The sequence below is a fragment of the Orcinus orca genome, chromosome 1 (genome assembly GCF_937001465.1).
Source record: "Orcinus orca chromosome 1, mOrcOrc1.1, whole genome shotgun sequence".
In the NCBI taxonomy this organism is placed as follows: domain Eukaryota; kingdom Metazoa; phylum Chordata; class Mammalia; order Artiodactyla; family Delphinidae; genus Orcinus; species Orcinus orca.
The window spans coordinates 36,818,995-36,836,503 of record NC_064559.1 but is presented as its reverse complement, the minus strand read 5'-3'; the positions used below and the strand labels follow the sequence as shown (position 1 = coordinate 36,836,503).

Sequence of the window (17,509 nt, the reverse complement as noted above, 5' to 3'; positions counted from 1 at the left end):
TCTGAAAAAAGAATAAGAAAATATATTCAGGGCTTCCCTGGTGGCACAGTGGTTGAGAGTCCACCTGCCGATGCAGGGGACGCGGGTTCGTGCCCCAGTCCGGGAGGATCCCACATGTCGCGGAGCGGCAGGGCCCGTGAGCCATGGCCGCTGAGCCTGCGCGTCCGGAGCCTGTGCTCCGCAACGGGAGAGCCCACAACAGTGAGAGGCCCTCGTACCGCAAAAAAAAAAAAAAAAAAAAAGGAAAAAAAAGAAAATATATTCATATGTGTTGCAACATCTCAAACTGAAAAAAGAATAAGAAAATATATTCATATGTGTTGCAACATCTCAAATTGAGGGCTAAGTTTCATCCAAAAGGCAGTGAGCAATATTACCACAGAAGGTTTGGAAACCTGGTTTTATAAACAGGATGTCTGGGAGATCCAGGCGAGAGTTTGGGTTCTAACTCTACTTTTGTCTCCATAAGTCATTTTAAGGCTATAGCTGTTCTGAGCCTATTTTCCCAAAATGAGACATTAATTTTTGCCTCATAAGTTTTGGTTAATTGGGGGTTAATTTTTGTTAATAATTTGCATCTCATATTAAAAAATGAAACAGTAATTCCCTGGCAGTCCAGTGGTTAGTACTCCACGCTTTCACTGCCAAGGGCCCAGGTTCAATCCCTGATGGGGGAACTAAGATTCCCCCAACCCGTGCGGCACTGCCAAAAAAAGAAAAGAGAAAAAAAATAAGGCATGTACCTTCGCTGTGATCTGAGCTTCCCATTCTCTTTCAGACAGGAAATTAAACCTTTCCCTTCCCATTAATGCGTTTCTAATTCTGGTCTTAGACAATCACCACACTTGATCATTCTACATCCAACACACACGCACACACACACACACACACAGACACACCCCATGCGTCATGCAACTGCAGCTGGTTACTATGAAGTTGCATTTCGGCCCAAAGAAAGAAAAATCTGAAACCAATTTCAGAGCCAAGAGGAAATTTTATTCATAGGAGTATTTCTATTACTCAGTCTGCTCAGACAATGTCAGGGCAACATTTTTGTCTTCAACTCAGCTTTCCTTATTTCCAGAGAAAATTTTTCTTTCTCCACCGTTAAGCCACTTTTCTTTAATCTTTGTGTAAAGTTCACTATGGCTTTGCAAAGTTCCTTACTCTCCTGAAAGGCAAGCTGAAGAAAGAACATTTTTTGAAGTTAACAATTTAAGAACTGAGACTCAGCTCTACACTCGGAAGCTAATGAGTAGTGCTTAGGTGCCCAAATGGGGGCTCAGAACAAGGCTAGCTTCAGTACAGATCTGGGTCTTCAACATGATGAATCATTTAAATTTGCAGGTTGGTTGGGGGCTGCCTAGGGCCCCTTTCAGGATGCTGCCAAGTGTCCCTCTCTTCTCCCTGGGGTACAGAGATATATATAAAATCTTGCAACTTGGTGTGTCTTGGGGGAAGTTATCACTGCCTGCCCCTGAGGTACTTTTTTATTTTCTGAAAATAAAATTTAGTGGCTTAAATCTACTTGTCATCCCAGTAATAAATATAGACTAAGAGAGGAGTCTCAATGAAAATGGATCTGTTCAGCATTTTTGTGATTTTTTTTTTGAAGTCTAGAAAAATTTTAGAGACTTTTTGCAGCAATACTTCCAAGTCTAAGACATAAGTTTATGTAACTTGCTCTTTATTTATTTTGTTTTTTGCGGTACGCGGGCCTCTCACTGTTGTGGCCTCTCCCGTTGCGGAGCACAGGCTCCGGACGTGTAGGCTCAGCGGCCATGGCTCACAGGCCCAGCTGCTCCGCGGCATGTGGGATCTTCCCGGACTGGGGCATGAACCCGTGTCCCCTGCATCGGCAGGCGGACTCTCAACCACTGCGCCACCAGGGAAGCCCTACCTTGCTCTTTAAAGCACATGAGACAACAACCCCTACCAAAAGGGCCTCATGAGGTATTAATGATGGTGGAGAATGGGAATTCATATACAAAAACATGAGTTACTAGTTTATAGGCCCCACTCTACAATCAGGCCAAGACCAATCCATTCAAAGACATTCCAAATAGAACAGCTATTTACTGAGCATATGCCAACAGCGACACCAGGCCCTGGAGGCACAGCTGTGAATAAGACAGAAAAGAGCCCACTCTTACCAGTGCCTTCTCCAACTCCAACTCAGCTGGTTTGGGAGCTTCTCGGATCAACTCACAGACCGGAAGGGTACTGCTCCACTCCCCATCAATGCACTGTTGCTGCTGTGTGCCCACCAGGTAGTACCTGGACGCAAGTAAGAATGGCAACAACGTTTACACTTCCACTTTTTTGAACTGCGCAACTAAAGCTGGTTTTATGTAACAGTATTTCAGTATTTCACACTGTAATAGAATCTACTTTTCTGCCCCAGAGCCCTAATGCATGCGTAAGTTATCTCAATATTACAAAGTAGTCATAAAGTAAAACCATTCTCCTGGGAGCAGAGAGGACCCAAGGGATGAGTCAGACTGTAAGACATGGAGGAGTGAAAAATTCTAAATATGTGTTTTTACACACACAGTTTTTGGGTGGGAAGGGTGAGGGAGGAACCTCTTCATTGTTCAGTACTTTAAAAAGGCATCTGTCGGGCTTCCCTGGTGGCGCAGTGGTTGAGAGTCCACCTGCTGATGCAGGGGACACAGGTTCGTGCCCCGGTCCGGGAAGATCCCACATGCCGCGGAGTGGCTGGGCCCGTGGGCCATGGCCGCTAAGCCTGCGCGTCCGGAGCCTGTGCTCCGCAACGGGAGAGGCCACAACAGTGAGAGGCCCACGTACCGCAAAAAAAAAAAAAAAAAAAAAAGCATCTGTCATCTATGCTCTAAAAAGGAGTAGAAAGCTAGAGACAGCCTTGAAATAAATCTTGGGGAACTGCTTAAAAGGAGCCTCAGCTCTTAATCAGAAAAACATGAGAGTTGATGGCAAAATGCATTGGAGGTAAATAATGAGATTGAAATGCCAGTGAGGTCACATGACTCTGGGTTAATAAGATTGAGGCCAGGAAAAGAAAAGATTAGGGGATCTGTAAGCAGGTGACCAGGCAGTCTAAGTTAAGGTTAGACTTTAATTATTATGTCCTAAGGATCTCTATTCTAAATAATTCTATTTCTGTACTTCCATATATTCTGTGGGGTTTTTTTGAGTTTTTTGTTCTGGGACTGAGACTGTTTAGAAAAACATATTTTTTTGGGGGGGTGGCTGCATTGGGTCTTTTGCTGTGCACAGGCTTTCTCTAGTTGCAGCGAGCAGGGGCTACTCTTCGTTGCGGTGTGCGGGCTTCTCATCGCAGTGGCTTCTCTCGTTGCAGAGCACAGGCTCTAGATGCACGGGCTTTGGTAGTTGTGGCACATGGGCTCAGTAGTTGTGGCACACAAGTTCTAGGGTGCAGGCTCAGTAGTTGTAGCGCACAGGCTTAGTTGCTCTGCGGCATGTGGGATCTTCCTGGGCCAGGGCTCGAACCCGTGTCCCCTTTATTGGCAGGTGGATTCTTAATCACTGCACCACCAGGGAAGCCCCAGAAAAACATACATTTTAAATATTTTATCTTGTCTTAGCTAAGAGAAAAAAGAGTGATACTTCTATTAGGATAAACAGGAGGATCAGTCTGTCTTCTAGGGCTTGGGGAGAGCTGGCAGTGGGCTAAAGCAGCTCTCAAAATCAGAATGTGTAGGACTTCCCTGGTGTCACAGTAGTTAAGAATCCACCTGCCAATGCAGGGGACACGGGTTCGAGCCCTGGTCCGAGAAGATCCCACATGCTGTGGAGCAACGAAGCCCATGAGCCACAACTACTGTGCCTGCGCTCTAGAGCCTGCGAGCCACAACTACTGAGCCCACGTGCCACAACTACTGAAGCCCGCGGGCCTAGAGCCTGGGCTCAGCAACAAGAGAAGCCACCGCAATGAGAAGCCCACGCACTGCAATAAAGAGTAACCCCCGCTCTCTGCAACTAGAGAAAGCCCACGCACAGCAACAAAGACACAACGCAGCCAAAAATAAATTAATTAATTTAAAAAAATGTTTAAAAATCAATTAAAAAAATATATATCAGAATGTGCTAGGTAATCAGGGGACTAGGCTGAGATAGACTGGGTCTTTTCCAGAACAAGGCTACTAGTCAATGGGCAAGGTCTCATATTTAAAAGGCTGCAATACACTTACCTCGCTTCACAGTAATAAGTAATGGTAGATCCCGAGTTGAAATCTGTTCCTTCAAAATAGCCATGAGTTGGATTCTCAGGAGGGCCACAGTCTCCTGAGAGACAGGAGTATAAGAATGGCAGCTGTGAAGTCCAGTAATGCTCAATTAACAACGCCAGGGCCCTAAGTGCAACTGTGTAGTCCAGCACCTGCCACCTTCACAAGCCCATGTGGGATCTGGGACACGTTCTCCATTCATTTCCTTCTGGTCAAATCATATTTATCCATGAGAAAGACTCCCTCCCCTGGCTCATTCTCTGAGTCATTAGTGATGTGAGAGTACTCTGTGATTGGCAGGAACTTGAGGAAAGGAAGGTTAAGTTGTAGAGATGCTAATTGTCAGTGTACAAGAAGGGAAAAATTAGGCTATAGGTAGAGATGGAAGAAGTAACTCCTGAAACAGTAAATAGCATGAGCTCAAATGGAGGTTGACTACCCCTGTGTGACAGTTGTACCATATGAGGGATTCAGCAAAAAACGGAGAACAGAGCTGCGAGGAAAGAGAATGAATCTGTAAAATTATGGAAAGAGAGTCGGACAAGGTACTAGATGTTGTGAGTTTTGGTTTTGGCTCTTCCACTGACCAATGGCATGAAATAAGCCATTTTACCTTTCTCAGCTTCCTTCTTTTTTAAAAATTAATTAATTTTTCTTTTGGCTGCATTGGGTCTTCACTGCTGCACGCAGGCTTTTTCTAGTTGCAGCGAGCGGGGGATACTCTTCACTGCAGTGCGCAGGCTTCTCACTGCAGTGGCTTCTGTTGTGGTGGAGCACGGGCTCTAGGCCCGCGGGCTTCAGTTGTTGTAGCACGTGGGCTCAGTAGTTGTGGCTCTTGGGCTTTAGAGAGCAGGCTCCGTTGTTGTAGCGCATGGGCTTAGTTGCTCCGCGGCATGTGGGATCTCCCTGGACCAGGGCTCGAACCCATGTCCCCTGCACTGGCGGGTGGATTCTTAACCACTGCACCACCAGGGAAGTCCTCAGCTTCCTTCTTAATCTATAAGATGAGCAGGCTAAATAATATTATCCCTAAGGTCCCTTCCAGCTCTGAGGTTATGAGTCTAAACTTGTTGATCAAGATTAACAGCTGGGCTTCCCTGGTGGCTCAGTGGTTGAGAGTCCACCTGCCGATGCAGGGGGCACGGGTTCATGCCTCGGTCCGGGAAGATCCCACATGCCGCGGAGCGGCTGGGCCCGTGAGCCATGGCCGCTGAGGCTGTGCGTCCGGAGCCTGTACTCCGCAACGGGAGAGGCCACAACAGTGAGAGGCCCGCGCACCGCGAAAAAAAAAAAAGATTAACAGCTAAATTAAGAATAATTATGTATTTACTGAAACACAAAGTCTTCAAAACAAATAGATAACTAAAACAGCAAAGCATAAAAGAGCATGTATAATATAATACTATTTTTGTAAAACACAGGCACATACCAACATATATGAACAGAAAAAAAAAAGTCTGAAAATTATATACCGAAGTACTCTGTTATCTCTGGGTGGTAGGTTTGTAGGTAATTAAATGTTTTCTTCTTTTATTTTCTGTATTTTTCCACAACAGAGATGTATTATTTGAGCGGTTAATAAATAACTTTTAAAAGATCAAAACCTGAGTTCAAAAGTTGTGTGGAAGAAAGGAAAAAGAATTTCAATGAGTTGATTAAGGAACTCCAGTGTCCCAAATGGACACCTCACCAAAGATATACAGATGGCATATGAAAAGATGCTGTACATCATATGTCATCAGCAAAATGCAAATTAAAACAACAGTGAGATACTATTACACATCTATTAGAATGGTCAGTCTCTGGAACACTGACAACACCAAATGCTGGGAAGGTTTTGGAACAGCAGTATTCATACATTGCTGGTGGGAATTCAAAATGGTAGAGCCCCTTTGGAAGACAGTTTGGTGGTTTCTCACAAAACTAAATATACTCTGACCACATGATCTAACTCCCAAAGAAGGTGAAAACTTACATCATAGAAAAAAAACCTTCACATGGATATTTTTAGCAGTTTTATTCATAATTATCAAAACTTGGAAGCAACCAAGATGTCCTTCAGAAAGTGAATGGATAAGTAAACTGTGGTACATCCAGAAATGAAACATTATTCAGCACTAAAAAGAAATGAGCTATCAAGCCATGAAAAGACATGGAGAAACCATAAATGCATGTTACTAAGTGAAAGTAGACAAACTGAAAAGACCACACAATGTATGATTCTAATTGTATGACATTCTGGAAAAGGCAAAACTATGGAAACAATAAAAAGATCAGTGGTTGAGAGGGGTGGGGGAAGTAAAGTGATAAATAACAGAGCACAGAGGATTTTTAGGGTGGTGAGAATACTCTGTATGAGATTATAACGATGTACATATGTCATTATACATTGGTCCAAATCCATTGAATGTACAAAACCAAGAGTGAACTCTTAGGTAAACTATGGACTTTGAGTGATAATGATGTGTCAATGTAAGCCTATCAATTGTAACAAATGTACCACTCTTGTGAGTGACGTTGATAATGGGGGGGGCAGGGGGGAGGCTGTGCATATGTGGGAACAGGGGCAATAGGGGGAATCTCTGTATCTTCCTCTCAATTTTATTAGAAACCTAAAACTGCTCTAAAAAAATAAAGTATTGAAATAAATAAATTTGCAATGTGTACCATTCCAAATGAGATTTTAAAATTAATTTTTTGTTTCCTATTTTTTAATTTAAAATTCTGGTTAGGAGTGCATTGTAATACCAAGTCTGCCCATCCAGGATCTTTTCTTTTAGTCACGTCTTATTTTATGTCCTTTGGTAAATTTTCCTATAGGTGTCATGAATGGAATTATTTTTACATTTCAATATCCATCTGATAACTATTACTAGAAAGTGAAAACTGTTGATTTTTCAATATTTATTTTGTATCTAAGAATGAAGTTTTTAGTAGAATTTCTTGGATTTTTCAGGTATATTTTGCAAATAATGATATCCTATGACTCACCAATCATTCTAGGACTCTATCCTATAGAAATAGTAGCATAGACATAAAGATGTATGTGTATAGACATATATATATATACAATAACATTCATTTCATCATTGTTTGTAATAGCAAAAATATGGAAGTATAATAAATGTTCATCAATATGAGAGATATGGAATAAATCATGGCATATCCACATGTAGTTAAAAAGCAGGAGGTAGAGCTATACATACCGATCTGAAAAAGATTCCCATGTATATTGTTATATGAAAAAAGAAGCTATTTAAAAAATATGTATAGCAAAGTCCCATCTTTGTAGGTATATATGTGTGTTGGTATGTGTGTGTGTGCATTTATTTAAAATATCTGTGTAAACATAATAAAAAGTCATTAAACACATCCAACTAATTACCTCTGAGAGCTATGAACTATAGTGATAAAAGGAGGTATTTTCAACTCTTATTCTATGTAATTTTGCAATGATGAGTTATGGTCTTTTTTCCCCCTTTTTTTGTTTATCTTTCAAAAAAAAAAGTTATCACATAATCTTGAAATTTTAAAAAAATATAGTTGGATGTCCCAAACTACCCTGTGCTAGATCTAGTAGTACAGGAATCCTACTTGGGGGAGGGGAGGCGGGGGGGGGGCGGGTGTTGTTTATTGTTTGGGTGCTGATCATTGCATTAGAATGCGTTGCTTGTGTTGAGCTTGGCTCTTTCTTGGCTGCCTGCTAGATCCTAAACCCTTTCTAGATACAAAAAAGAGGACAGCCTTGTGGGCATGTGGTGAATGGCTAGACTTTTACTGCCGATCAGTATCTTTGGGATTTACCCTTTTTTTCTCTTATACTTACTGCTTTTGCAGACAGGAAAGGGAGGCACCCAGGTGTGGTTCTCTAGGCACCGGCTCCAATTGCTGCCCTTGAGGACGTAATGCTCATTGCATTTAAATGTGACAGTGTCATTCACGTTCACAGGCTCCAAGGAACTAAACTCACCATTCACCAGCAAAGGGTCAGGACAGTGGCCCACTGAAGAAGAAAACAGGCAGAGATCTGAAAGGGCTAAGCGGAAACCTACCACAGCAAAGGCTAGACCTCCTCAGGCTTCATCAAGAAAATTGAAAATGAGAAAGTAAAATTGCACCTTTTAATATGGACTGGTACATGGTACGAAACCATATCAATGCAGAATGAGAAAAGACTGGGTTGCCCTTAACTGTGGTAGAAAATGTCTTGATCATGCACAAGACTGACAACTGACATTTGAACTTACTAAAATTAAGCATGTAATTGGAAATTACCAATAGCATGTTCATCATTCTCTTATGTTAAGCATTGCTCAAAATTCTTGAGCCCATGTTTGAGGCAAATGTTTCCTTCCCTTTCATCCTGTCAAATACACACATTAGTCATCATTTTTTGCTTTGTTTTCTTTTGTTCTGCCCAGGTAGAAAAACAGGAGAATACAAAGGGATGTGAATTTGGTTGTATGAATAAAGGATAAATATACAGGTGTGCTTTAGGTATAAAGGAGAACTTTACACTCTAGGTTTAAAGGAGAACTAATCCAGCTATTCCTAAAAACAGTATTAATAAAGAGAATGTGGACTAATTATTCTCCATCTCTACAGACACCACAAATGAGTTTTATGAACCTGAACAAATCACTTAGATTTCTGTTATCACATTTGTAAATTGAGAACATAAATTTTCCCATTTCAAAAATTACATGATGGGGCTTCCCTGGTGGTGCAGTGGTTAGGAATCCACCTGTCAATGCAGGGGACACGGGTTCGAGCCCTGGTCCAGGAAGATTCCACGTGCTGCGGAGCAACTTAGCCCATGCGCCACAACTACTGAGCCTGTGCTCTAGAGTCCGTTAGCCAAAACTACTGAGCCCACGTGCCACAACTACTGAGCCCACATGCCACAACTACTGAAGTCCGTGCGCCTAGAACCTGTGCTCCACAACAGAAGCCTGCACACTACGACGAAGAGCAGCCCCCACTCACCACAACTAGAGAAAGCCCGCGTGCAGCAACGAAGACCCAATGCAGCCAAAAATAAAGTAAATAAAATATATTTATTAAAAAAAAAAAAATTAGGGGGCTTCCCTCGTGGCGCAGTGGTTGAGAGTCCGCCTGCCGATGCAGGGGACACGGGTTCGTGCCCTGGTCTGGCACGATCCCACATGCTGCAGAGCGGCTGGGCCCGTGAGCCATGGCCGCTGAGCCTTCGCGTCCAGAGCCTGTGCTCCGCAACGGGAGAGGCCACAACAGTGAGAGGCCTGCGTACCGCAAAAAAAAATAAAAATAAAAAAATTATATGATGGATGAAATGAAATGATAAGATATATTTACTTCAAAATAATAATAATGCAAAGCAGAATTGTAGATTAAAAAAGTCATGTTGATCATACATATGAATTCATTTTACAGTTCTGTCTTTTGTATATATTTAAAATTTTGCATAACTTAAAAATTTTAAAGCAATATGATATTAAACAAATTACAGCCCCCCAAAAAAGTAGTTTTAATATGTAGAAGAAATCCTTTCCTTCTTGTAGGGATGATTGCGTCTACTAATTCAACTAAATTAATACTAAGAGCTGATTATGTACCTACTAAGAGAAGTTCCACAACTAGAGTGCTTTAAAAATGTATTACTAGAAGTTGAGAATTTTCTTTCTTATAAAGTCTTACCATGGCCTACTGGAGGTACGATATGAAAGAATACAGAGGGATGACAAGGTGAACAAAGTAGCAGAAAGATCAAACTTACAGCGGCACGCTGGAGCAGAGGCATTCCATCCCTTAGATGCATTACAAAAAAGGGTTTTCTCTCCTACCAGGTGGTAGCCATTGTTACATAAGTAAGTCCCCAGAATTTGTCCTTCCCCCTCCTTTGCAACAAATATGCTATTGTCCACTGGGGGAAGTTCTGGACAGATCTCTGTTGGAGGGGAAAAAAAAAACACGATTCGTTTGACATATCACGTGCCCTGAGGAAGCACTTACTAGATTCCCCATCCAAGTGTCTTTTGGCTTGATTATTCATTCTGATTCCTTGTACTCTTCCATGTCCATGTACATCCACATCCCTTCCTGCCCAAGGATTCCCAAAGTTTTGTTTTCAAAAGAATAACAGGAGTTTTACTCAAGTTCAGCCGTAAGTTATCCACTCCTAAAAAAAACAATCCCCTTTCCAAATAGTGGTCCTGGAGTTTATCATAAATAAGACCTCTCAAGATTTTGAAATTGGTACATTTTTTGTTCCCAGAACAGAACGGGAAAGTAGCAGACAATGACCCACTTCATAGAGCAAAATCATTAAATATTTACTATGCCCCTATTTAGTTCAGAGCATTAGCCCAAGTAATTTGAGATTTTTCAATGAAGGAAATATATTTTACAAACTTCAGTTTCATTAACACCCCAGATAGAATGCCTCATAATCCACAAACTGATATCACATGCTTTACAAACTGAGGTTTAGAAAAGCATACGTACCATCTGAGGCAGAAATCAGCCACATATCCACAAGACAGCACATAAACCAGAAAAACATCTTGCGATCAAAATTGTTTGACCTGGGTTGGAAATAACCCAGCCTAAGATCCTGGTTTAGATCAAAATAGGTCTTCTCACACCACTTGAGATCAGACCAACCACCTCCTTCCTAGAGAAGGGGTTGTCTTGATTTCTCTTCCCTGGAAGGAAAAAAAAATTCTACAACAGGAAATAAGAGTAGCTGTAAGGAAGTTGGTACAAGGAGGGATTTTGCAAAAACCCAAAGGGGTGATAAAAAAGAGTTGCCAGTTTTAAAACTCAGTTTCAGAAATAGCCCAAGTGTTGCTTATGCAAATCCAGTTGACCAGTCCCTTTGAACTGCAGGCTGATCTTTCCCCAACAGATTTTGGCCAAATGGTCTTGCCATGACCTTCACATCTGTCGATATTTGCCAGTGTTTACAGTCCACCTTCTGCAACTCTCTCCAGCATTGTGTGTAGAGGCGGGGAGGTGGGGGTGGAGGTGTGCATTCCTTGTGCTTTCCCAAGTAAAACCCAACTCTGGGTGCTACCTCCTCCCCCTTTCTCAAATACCAGGTATCCTAAGACTGTAAGCAGCATTGAAGTCTAAAAGCTCAAGGAAGTCAACTAGCTTTACCTGTCTCCAACCTTCCAGACCATATGGCTTCCCAGAAGGGAGCTGGTCCTGGTGGATTCCAAACTTGAGAAGGACTCCAAAGTCCTGCAGCAACACAATGTCCTCATTTGCCAGCTCTGCACCAGGCTTCCCATTCCGTGGTCTTCTGGGCAGGATTTGACCTGAGTCCAGAGTCAACCAAATGAGCTAAGAGAGAGATGAGGGGAATGCTTTGGTCTTGGGAATGAAGCATGTAAAATTGCTTTTGGGTTCCCATAGCTTCTTATTCATGATGATTACAGCCATTAGCTAGTTGTCTGTGCTCCAATTACAAAACTGGGGTAAAATTCCTACAAAATCTTAAGTTTAAATAAAATAACAAATATAAAGCATAATAATAAATATAAAGGCATAAAAACACAGTAAGGTCTCTAATGTTATTCTCATCCCCATCCATTATCATTACTTTGTTTTTTTTGTTTTTTTGTTTTTTGGGTTTTTTGGGGTTTTTTTGCGGTACGCGGGCCTCTCACTATTGTGGCCTTTTCCGTTGCGGAGCACAGGCTCCGGACGCGTAGGCTCAGCGGCCATGGCTCATGGGCCCAGCCGCTCCGCGGCATGTGGGATCTTCCCGGACCGGGGCACGGACCCGTGTCCCCTGCATCTGCAGGCGGACTCTCAACCACTGCGCCACCAGGGAAGCCCCATTATCATTACTTTGTAATGATTTGTTCATGTCTTTCTGCCACACTAGACTATGTTAAAAAACAAAATTCAAGATCTAATTGGCTTTATTCAACAATTCATTAATCGGGCAGCATCCCACCTAGTAAATACAAGGGCACTCTGAGGAGTTGTACAAAATGGAGGGTTTTTATAGAAGGAGAGTGGGGCAAGGAAGTTACTAGCAAAAGAAAAGGAAGAATTGTTTCAGGATAGGTCACCTTCTTTGGGGGAAAAAATGAGAGTCTAATCATGCAGCTTACCTCATTAGTGCTGACCAGAAAATTCCAGACTGGCCCAATTAAGAGTGTATTCCTGGGGGCTTCCCTGGTGGCGCAGTGGTTGAGAGTCCGCCTGCCGATGCAGGGGACACGGGTTCGTGCCCCGGTCCGGGAAGATCCCACATGCCGCGGAGCGGCTGGGCCCGTGAGCCATGGCCGCTGGGCCTGCGCGTCCGGAGCCTGTGCTCCACAACCGGAGAGGCCACAACAGTGAGAGGCCCGCGTACCGGAAGAAAAAAAAAAAAAAAAAGAGTATATTCCTGGGGAAGGTCAAAATTGCAATTAGGTCAAGTATTAATATTAAATCTAGGTTTGGTATCAGGACTTTAGCACAGATGACGTCATTTGGGACCTGTGGTTCCCCCTTTAACAACTGTCAACCACTCTAGAATAGGGATTGTGCCTCATCTGTGTTTGCATTCCCTTCCTCTGCATTGCATAATGAAAAGTATTGATAGAATCGTCTGCTAAATGAATAAAGCAATGCAGAGTAAATGAAAAGAAGAGTCACCCAGAAACTCTACCACAGCCCCTCAAATCCATACTGATAACTTATTATATACTGCTTTTATGGTTTTTCTGTGTCTTTGGTCAACTAATATGTGAGCTCCTACAGTGCAAGCATCTTTTAAAGTATAATTTTCAAAAAATTAATAACATGACATTCATGTAAATATAAAATGAACAAGTGTCAAAGATTTCACTCAACTCATTAATTAATGAGGGAACCATTAAGACGTTACAGTGAATTTAAAGAAGAATTTGAGGAACAGATATATAATATATAGTCAGTCAAAGGCATTCTAAAATGACTTTTCTACTAGAAGCAAAACTGGTTAATATACAGGGCAACAAATTGTAATACTTGAAATCAGATTTTCTAAGTGATGGAAATTAATTGAATCTCTACTGGACAAAATTCTTTTGCTTTGCCCTGATTGGGAATCATTTGCATTGTTCTCAGAAAAGAATCATTTGCATTCCTACCCATTTTCTACAAATTAACCTCTACTCTTATAAGAGAGTTGTAAAAAAGCCTAGTTAATAGAAAGTCAACCAAAATTACACACCCTTATGGAATCAATAATCCCTAGAGAGTGTCTGCTAGAGAATACTCAGTAATTCATAAAAAATGTCTCCAGGGCTTCCCTGGTGGCGCAGTGGTTAAGAATCTGCCTGCCAATGCAGGGGACATGGGTTCGAGCCCTGATCGGGGAAGATCCCACATGCCACGGAGCAACTAAGCCTGTGTGCCACAACTACTGAGCCCGCATGCCACAACTACTGAGCCCGCGTGCCACAACTACTGAGCCCGCGCACCTAGAGCCCGTGCTCCGCAACAAGAGAAGCCACCACAATGAGAAGCCCGCACACTGCAGCGAAGAGTAGCCCCCGCTCGCTGCAACTAGAGAAAGTCTGCATGCAGCAACGAAGACCCAACGCCTCCAAAAAACAAATAAATAAATAAATAAATAAATCTCTTTAAAAAAAAAAATGTCTCCAGTGATCTCTGTTTGTCTAGTTCCAAGTTTTGAGTAATTTTTAACATGCCACATATTCTATTTCTTGAAGAATACATGTTCCTCAGTATCTAGTGTACATAATGTTTGCACAATAAATAATAAAAAATGAAAGAAAATTTTGTTTATTGCTACATAAACATGAGTATAAAATAGAGCATTATTACAGGAAATAATTGCAAATAAGTCTTTGTCTCAATGGCTTATTTTAGATTCAGAATGATTAGGACTTTAGAAAGGTACTATATTGCTTATAATACTGTCTTCCTAACATTTTCTTCGTGAAATGTAAAAATATTTACTTAAGTGGGATATAGATAGACTATAAATATCCTCACAAAGTTCAGGTCAGGTTTTATGGTCAAATAAATTAAAAGAAAACTTTGTTTTCAAAGCGTATTGAATTTTGTAATTCCATATAAGGGATTACGTGTTTTATTATGGGTGTCCAAGGTTGAATAAACTAATAAATGAGCATTAACTGACCCTTCTAGACTGTTGAACAATTTGATCTAATCCAGATTGTTTCCTGGAGAACTAGGGTAATAAATCAGGTGCAGAAGTTGTACTCAGACTGGTTTGATTACTTTACAAAGGGATGGCGGCCAGTAATTAGCGGAAGAGATCAGAAGGCGAGGGCGGAGGGGTAGAAAAACAAAAGTCCGCGATGCCTAGGCTGGGGGAAGAGTTGTGGGGAGTTAAACAAGGGGAACACACCCTGTGATGTGTGTGTGTGTGATTTTAAGAGAATTGGGAAAAGATTTTTAAAAGTTCTACAGTATGTTACGAATGGATTTCCTTCGGGTCTTTGTCAAGACAATTCAGAAAAGATCTAAATTGCTTCTCTGATTATTTTTTATTTACCGAGTTGATGTTTCTTGAATGCCTCACCAAGAAAAACCTGGGCCAGAAAAGTAGCCTTTATTCAGATTACATGAGAATATATAAATTTTAAAAAGGTCAAACTGTTCATGAAGCATTGTAGAATAAGCTTCGCTTGTGAGTCAAAACAGACATGCACTACAGCAAGATCAGACTTGATGAATGACAAATAGTGTGTCTTTAAGTAGTGGCAATATAACTCTTCAAAGACTACTGCTCACCTTGTTATGTCCCTTCAGACTTACTGCAAAGTCCCTATTACCTACTGAAGCAAATTGCTATTCATTCCCAAAATCCATTCCATCCTTCTTCTTTAGTAATTAAACCACAATTATAGCTGGCACAAGGTCACTTGGAATTTTTTTTTTTAATACATTTCAGCCTGCCTGCAGTAATATATAGCCATGAGCTATGAGAATAAGTACTGCGTGCAACATTTAGAAAACACCATTAAAGGAAGTTGGTGTACCCTTTTTGCTCCCTTTTTACTGACTGGAATGTAGACATGATTCCGGTAGCTTGATATTGTACTATGAGGTAGAATCCAGCACATTGTAGGTGAGAGTAACCTTCTGCATGTGTAAGGTGCTGTTATTTTGGATTTGGTGACACCTTCAGCTGAAACCAACTCTAATCTGAAACACTCATGAATACAAGAAAATAAGGGCCAACTGGTATTTGAGTGAAAGGACCCAGGAATTTAAATTTGGAAAAAAATGTTTAATAGACTTTACTAAATTGTGCCTAGAGGCTGTTTTCCATCCCATGCACAGATTCTAAAAAAGCAACGGATGAAAGAGAAAACCTAGGAAGTGAAAACTGAATGTAAACAATAAGGTAAATGGATCCCTAATGAAGAAAACCCAAACGGATAAACAAGCTATTCTCGGAAAGTAGGCTGGATACTTGGTGAAGGGCATTACACTTTTTGAGGCGAGGTCCCATTAGATCTGGAATGCTCTTCCCAAGGGTTCCTATGCTTCTGAAATTATTTCACTTAATTGCAAGGAGAAACTCACCTATAGAATCTGACTTAGTTTTCAAACGTGCAGTATCACATATACAACCAAAAAGCGTACCTAAATGTCTTTGGGAATTCAGAAGGGAGTTATTCTGCCCCAAATGCAGCTGGCTTAATGAGAATAAAAGAAGAAAGACTTTGTTCCTTTAAGTTAAGAAAACGAAAACATTACTCTCCATGATTAGCAATGTTATCTTATTACAATCTATTCAAATTCTTGACTAATCCACAATGTCCAGTTAAAAAAAAGTGAGCATTTCAGAATCTCATATATTCCCCTTCTCTGCTTAAGAGTTAATATCAAATAGATGTCTTCATTTTTTATGTCAAAGGAAAGAAAGGAAGATGAGGTGTATTTGTATGTGTGTAGATTATCATCTACCTCCTGGTTTCCTACCTTGAGGTCCAGGGATAGGCTTCAGGAGGTCATGACCCCCCACTAAATTGTATGTACAACTTATGTGTGTGTACCTTTTTCTGGGGAGAGACTCCTGAGCTTTTATCAAATTCTCAAATGATTTCAAGACAATGAGTGTAGGTTGGATGGTGCAGAATACTTCAAAACCATGAAGCATGGTAACAGGCTATTGCCAGACTGCCAGAGGAAGTATCAGTGGGGTTGTCACCAACAAGGACAAGCTAGTGAACCCAAAGGCTGACCCTCCTCATGGTGAGTCCCCAGTGAAGACCCTGGAGAAATTTAACACATGATGTAACAATTATGGCTACAGAAATAAAGCAAATAATGACCATTACCCAACACGGGAGCACTCTCCCAAAAGTCATTTTCTAATCCTGATCATCTTTTAAGTTTCCAGCTATATTGAAAAGTAGTATGTTATGTGTTTATTGGGCCCTCACCATCACAAATCTTATAATTTGACAAAAACTCCATCATTATTGAGGTGAGTCACACAATAAGGGTGTTCATTCACCTATTTATAAAACAGAGAGAATGATCAAAGACACTCCCCAGCCTTCTTCAAACAGTGGCTTGATTGCTGAATAAGAGGAAATTTAACAAAAGGGCTTGGAGAGTTTTCCAAGGAAATCACACCCTTGACACCTTCGTTATTGTTACTCCTCCAGATACATTACTAAAGCTCATACATTTAGCACTTTCTCTCAATTTCAAACTGGGAGAATTCCTAAGTCATTTTCATGCTATCAGAGCCCTTGAGCTTATAGAATTTATAATTGTTTTACTGTTACTATGAACGTTTCATTTTATCTCCATTGCTAACCATCCTATAGTGTTCCAAGTTCCTTATTCATAAATATTTGCATAACTATCATCTAAAAATGGTTTTGGTCAAGGTCATTTATAAGGGGAAGGCATTCCCTCCCAGAAGGGAGGGATGGGTTACAGACTTGCTGTTAAGTGTTTCCTTTCTAATAATAAACTCTAGAAAGAGGACAGACTGTGTTTTAGTCATTGCATGGCAACCAATAGGTGATCATTAAATATCCATTAAATAAATTAATAAAGTTCTAGAATGTTGATAATGCATGGCAGTAATGATCCCACTAATATCATTTTGAAATGTTAATGGAACTTGATAAAGGCAGAAGTCACCAGTTAAAACCACCAGTTGGAAATATATACACAATCTAATAATTTGAGAATCATTTTAAAGAAGCTAGCTTCAAATACATTATGCATGATGTTACTATTGTGTATGTATAATGTACCAAATATTACCTTCTTTTGTGTGTGATTTTAAAAATTAGCTGCAC

At 40.9% G+C, this 17,509-nt stretch overlaps 1 protein-coding gene across 3 annotated transcripts; it reads right to left on the bottom strand.

The window, feature by feature from the left end:
* Nucleotides 1-974: 974 nt before the first annotated feature.
* C4BPB (complement component 4 binding protein beta) lies at nucleotides 975-10,838 on the bottom strand. 3 transcript variants are annotated; one of them, XM_049703046.1, is made up of 6 exons: nucleotides 10,710-10,838; nucleotides 9,982-10,152; nucleotides 8,053-8,229; nucleotides 4,191-4,284; nucleotides 2,154-2,277; nucleotides 975-1,407 (listed from the first exon to the last, which is right to left on the bottom strand). In XM_049703046.1, exons 1-6 carry the CDS (start codon nucleotides 10,765-10,767, stop codon nucleotides 1,336-1,338), a joined length of 696 nt encoding a protein of 231 aa, XP_049559003.1. In that variant the 5' UTR covers nucleotides 10,768-10,838; the 3' UTR covers nucleotides 975-1,335. The 3 variants fall into 3 exon arrangements, with proteins under 3 accessions (XP_049559003.1, XP_004282462.1, XP_049559006.1); XM_004282414.3 differs by having other exon boundaries at nucleotides 975-1,183; XM_049703049.1 differs by lacking the exon at nucleotides 9,982-10,152 and having other exon boundaries at nucleotides 975-1,183; nucleotides 10,710-10,815.
* Nucleotides 10,839-17,509: the final 6,671 nt, after the last annotated feature.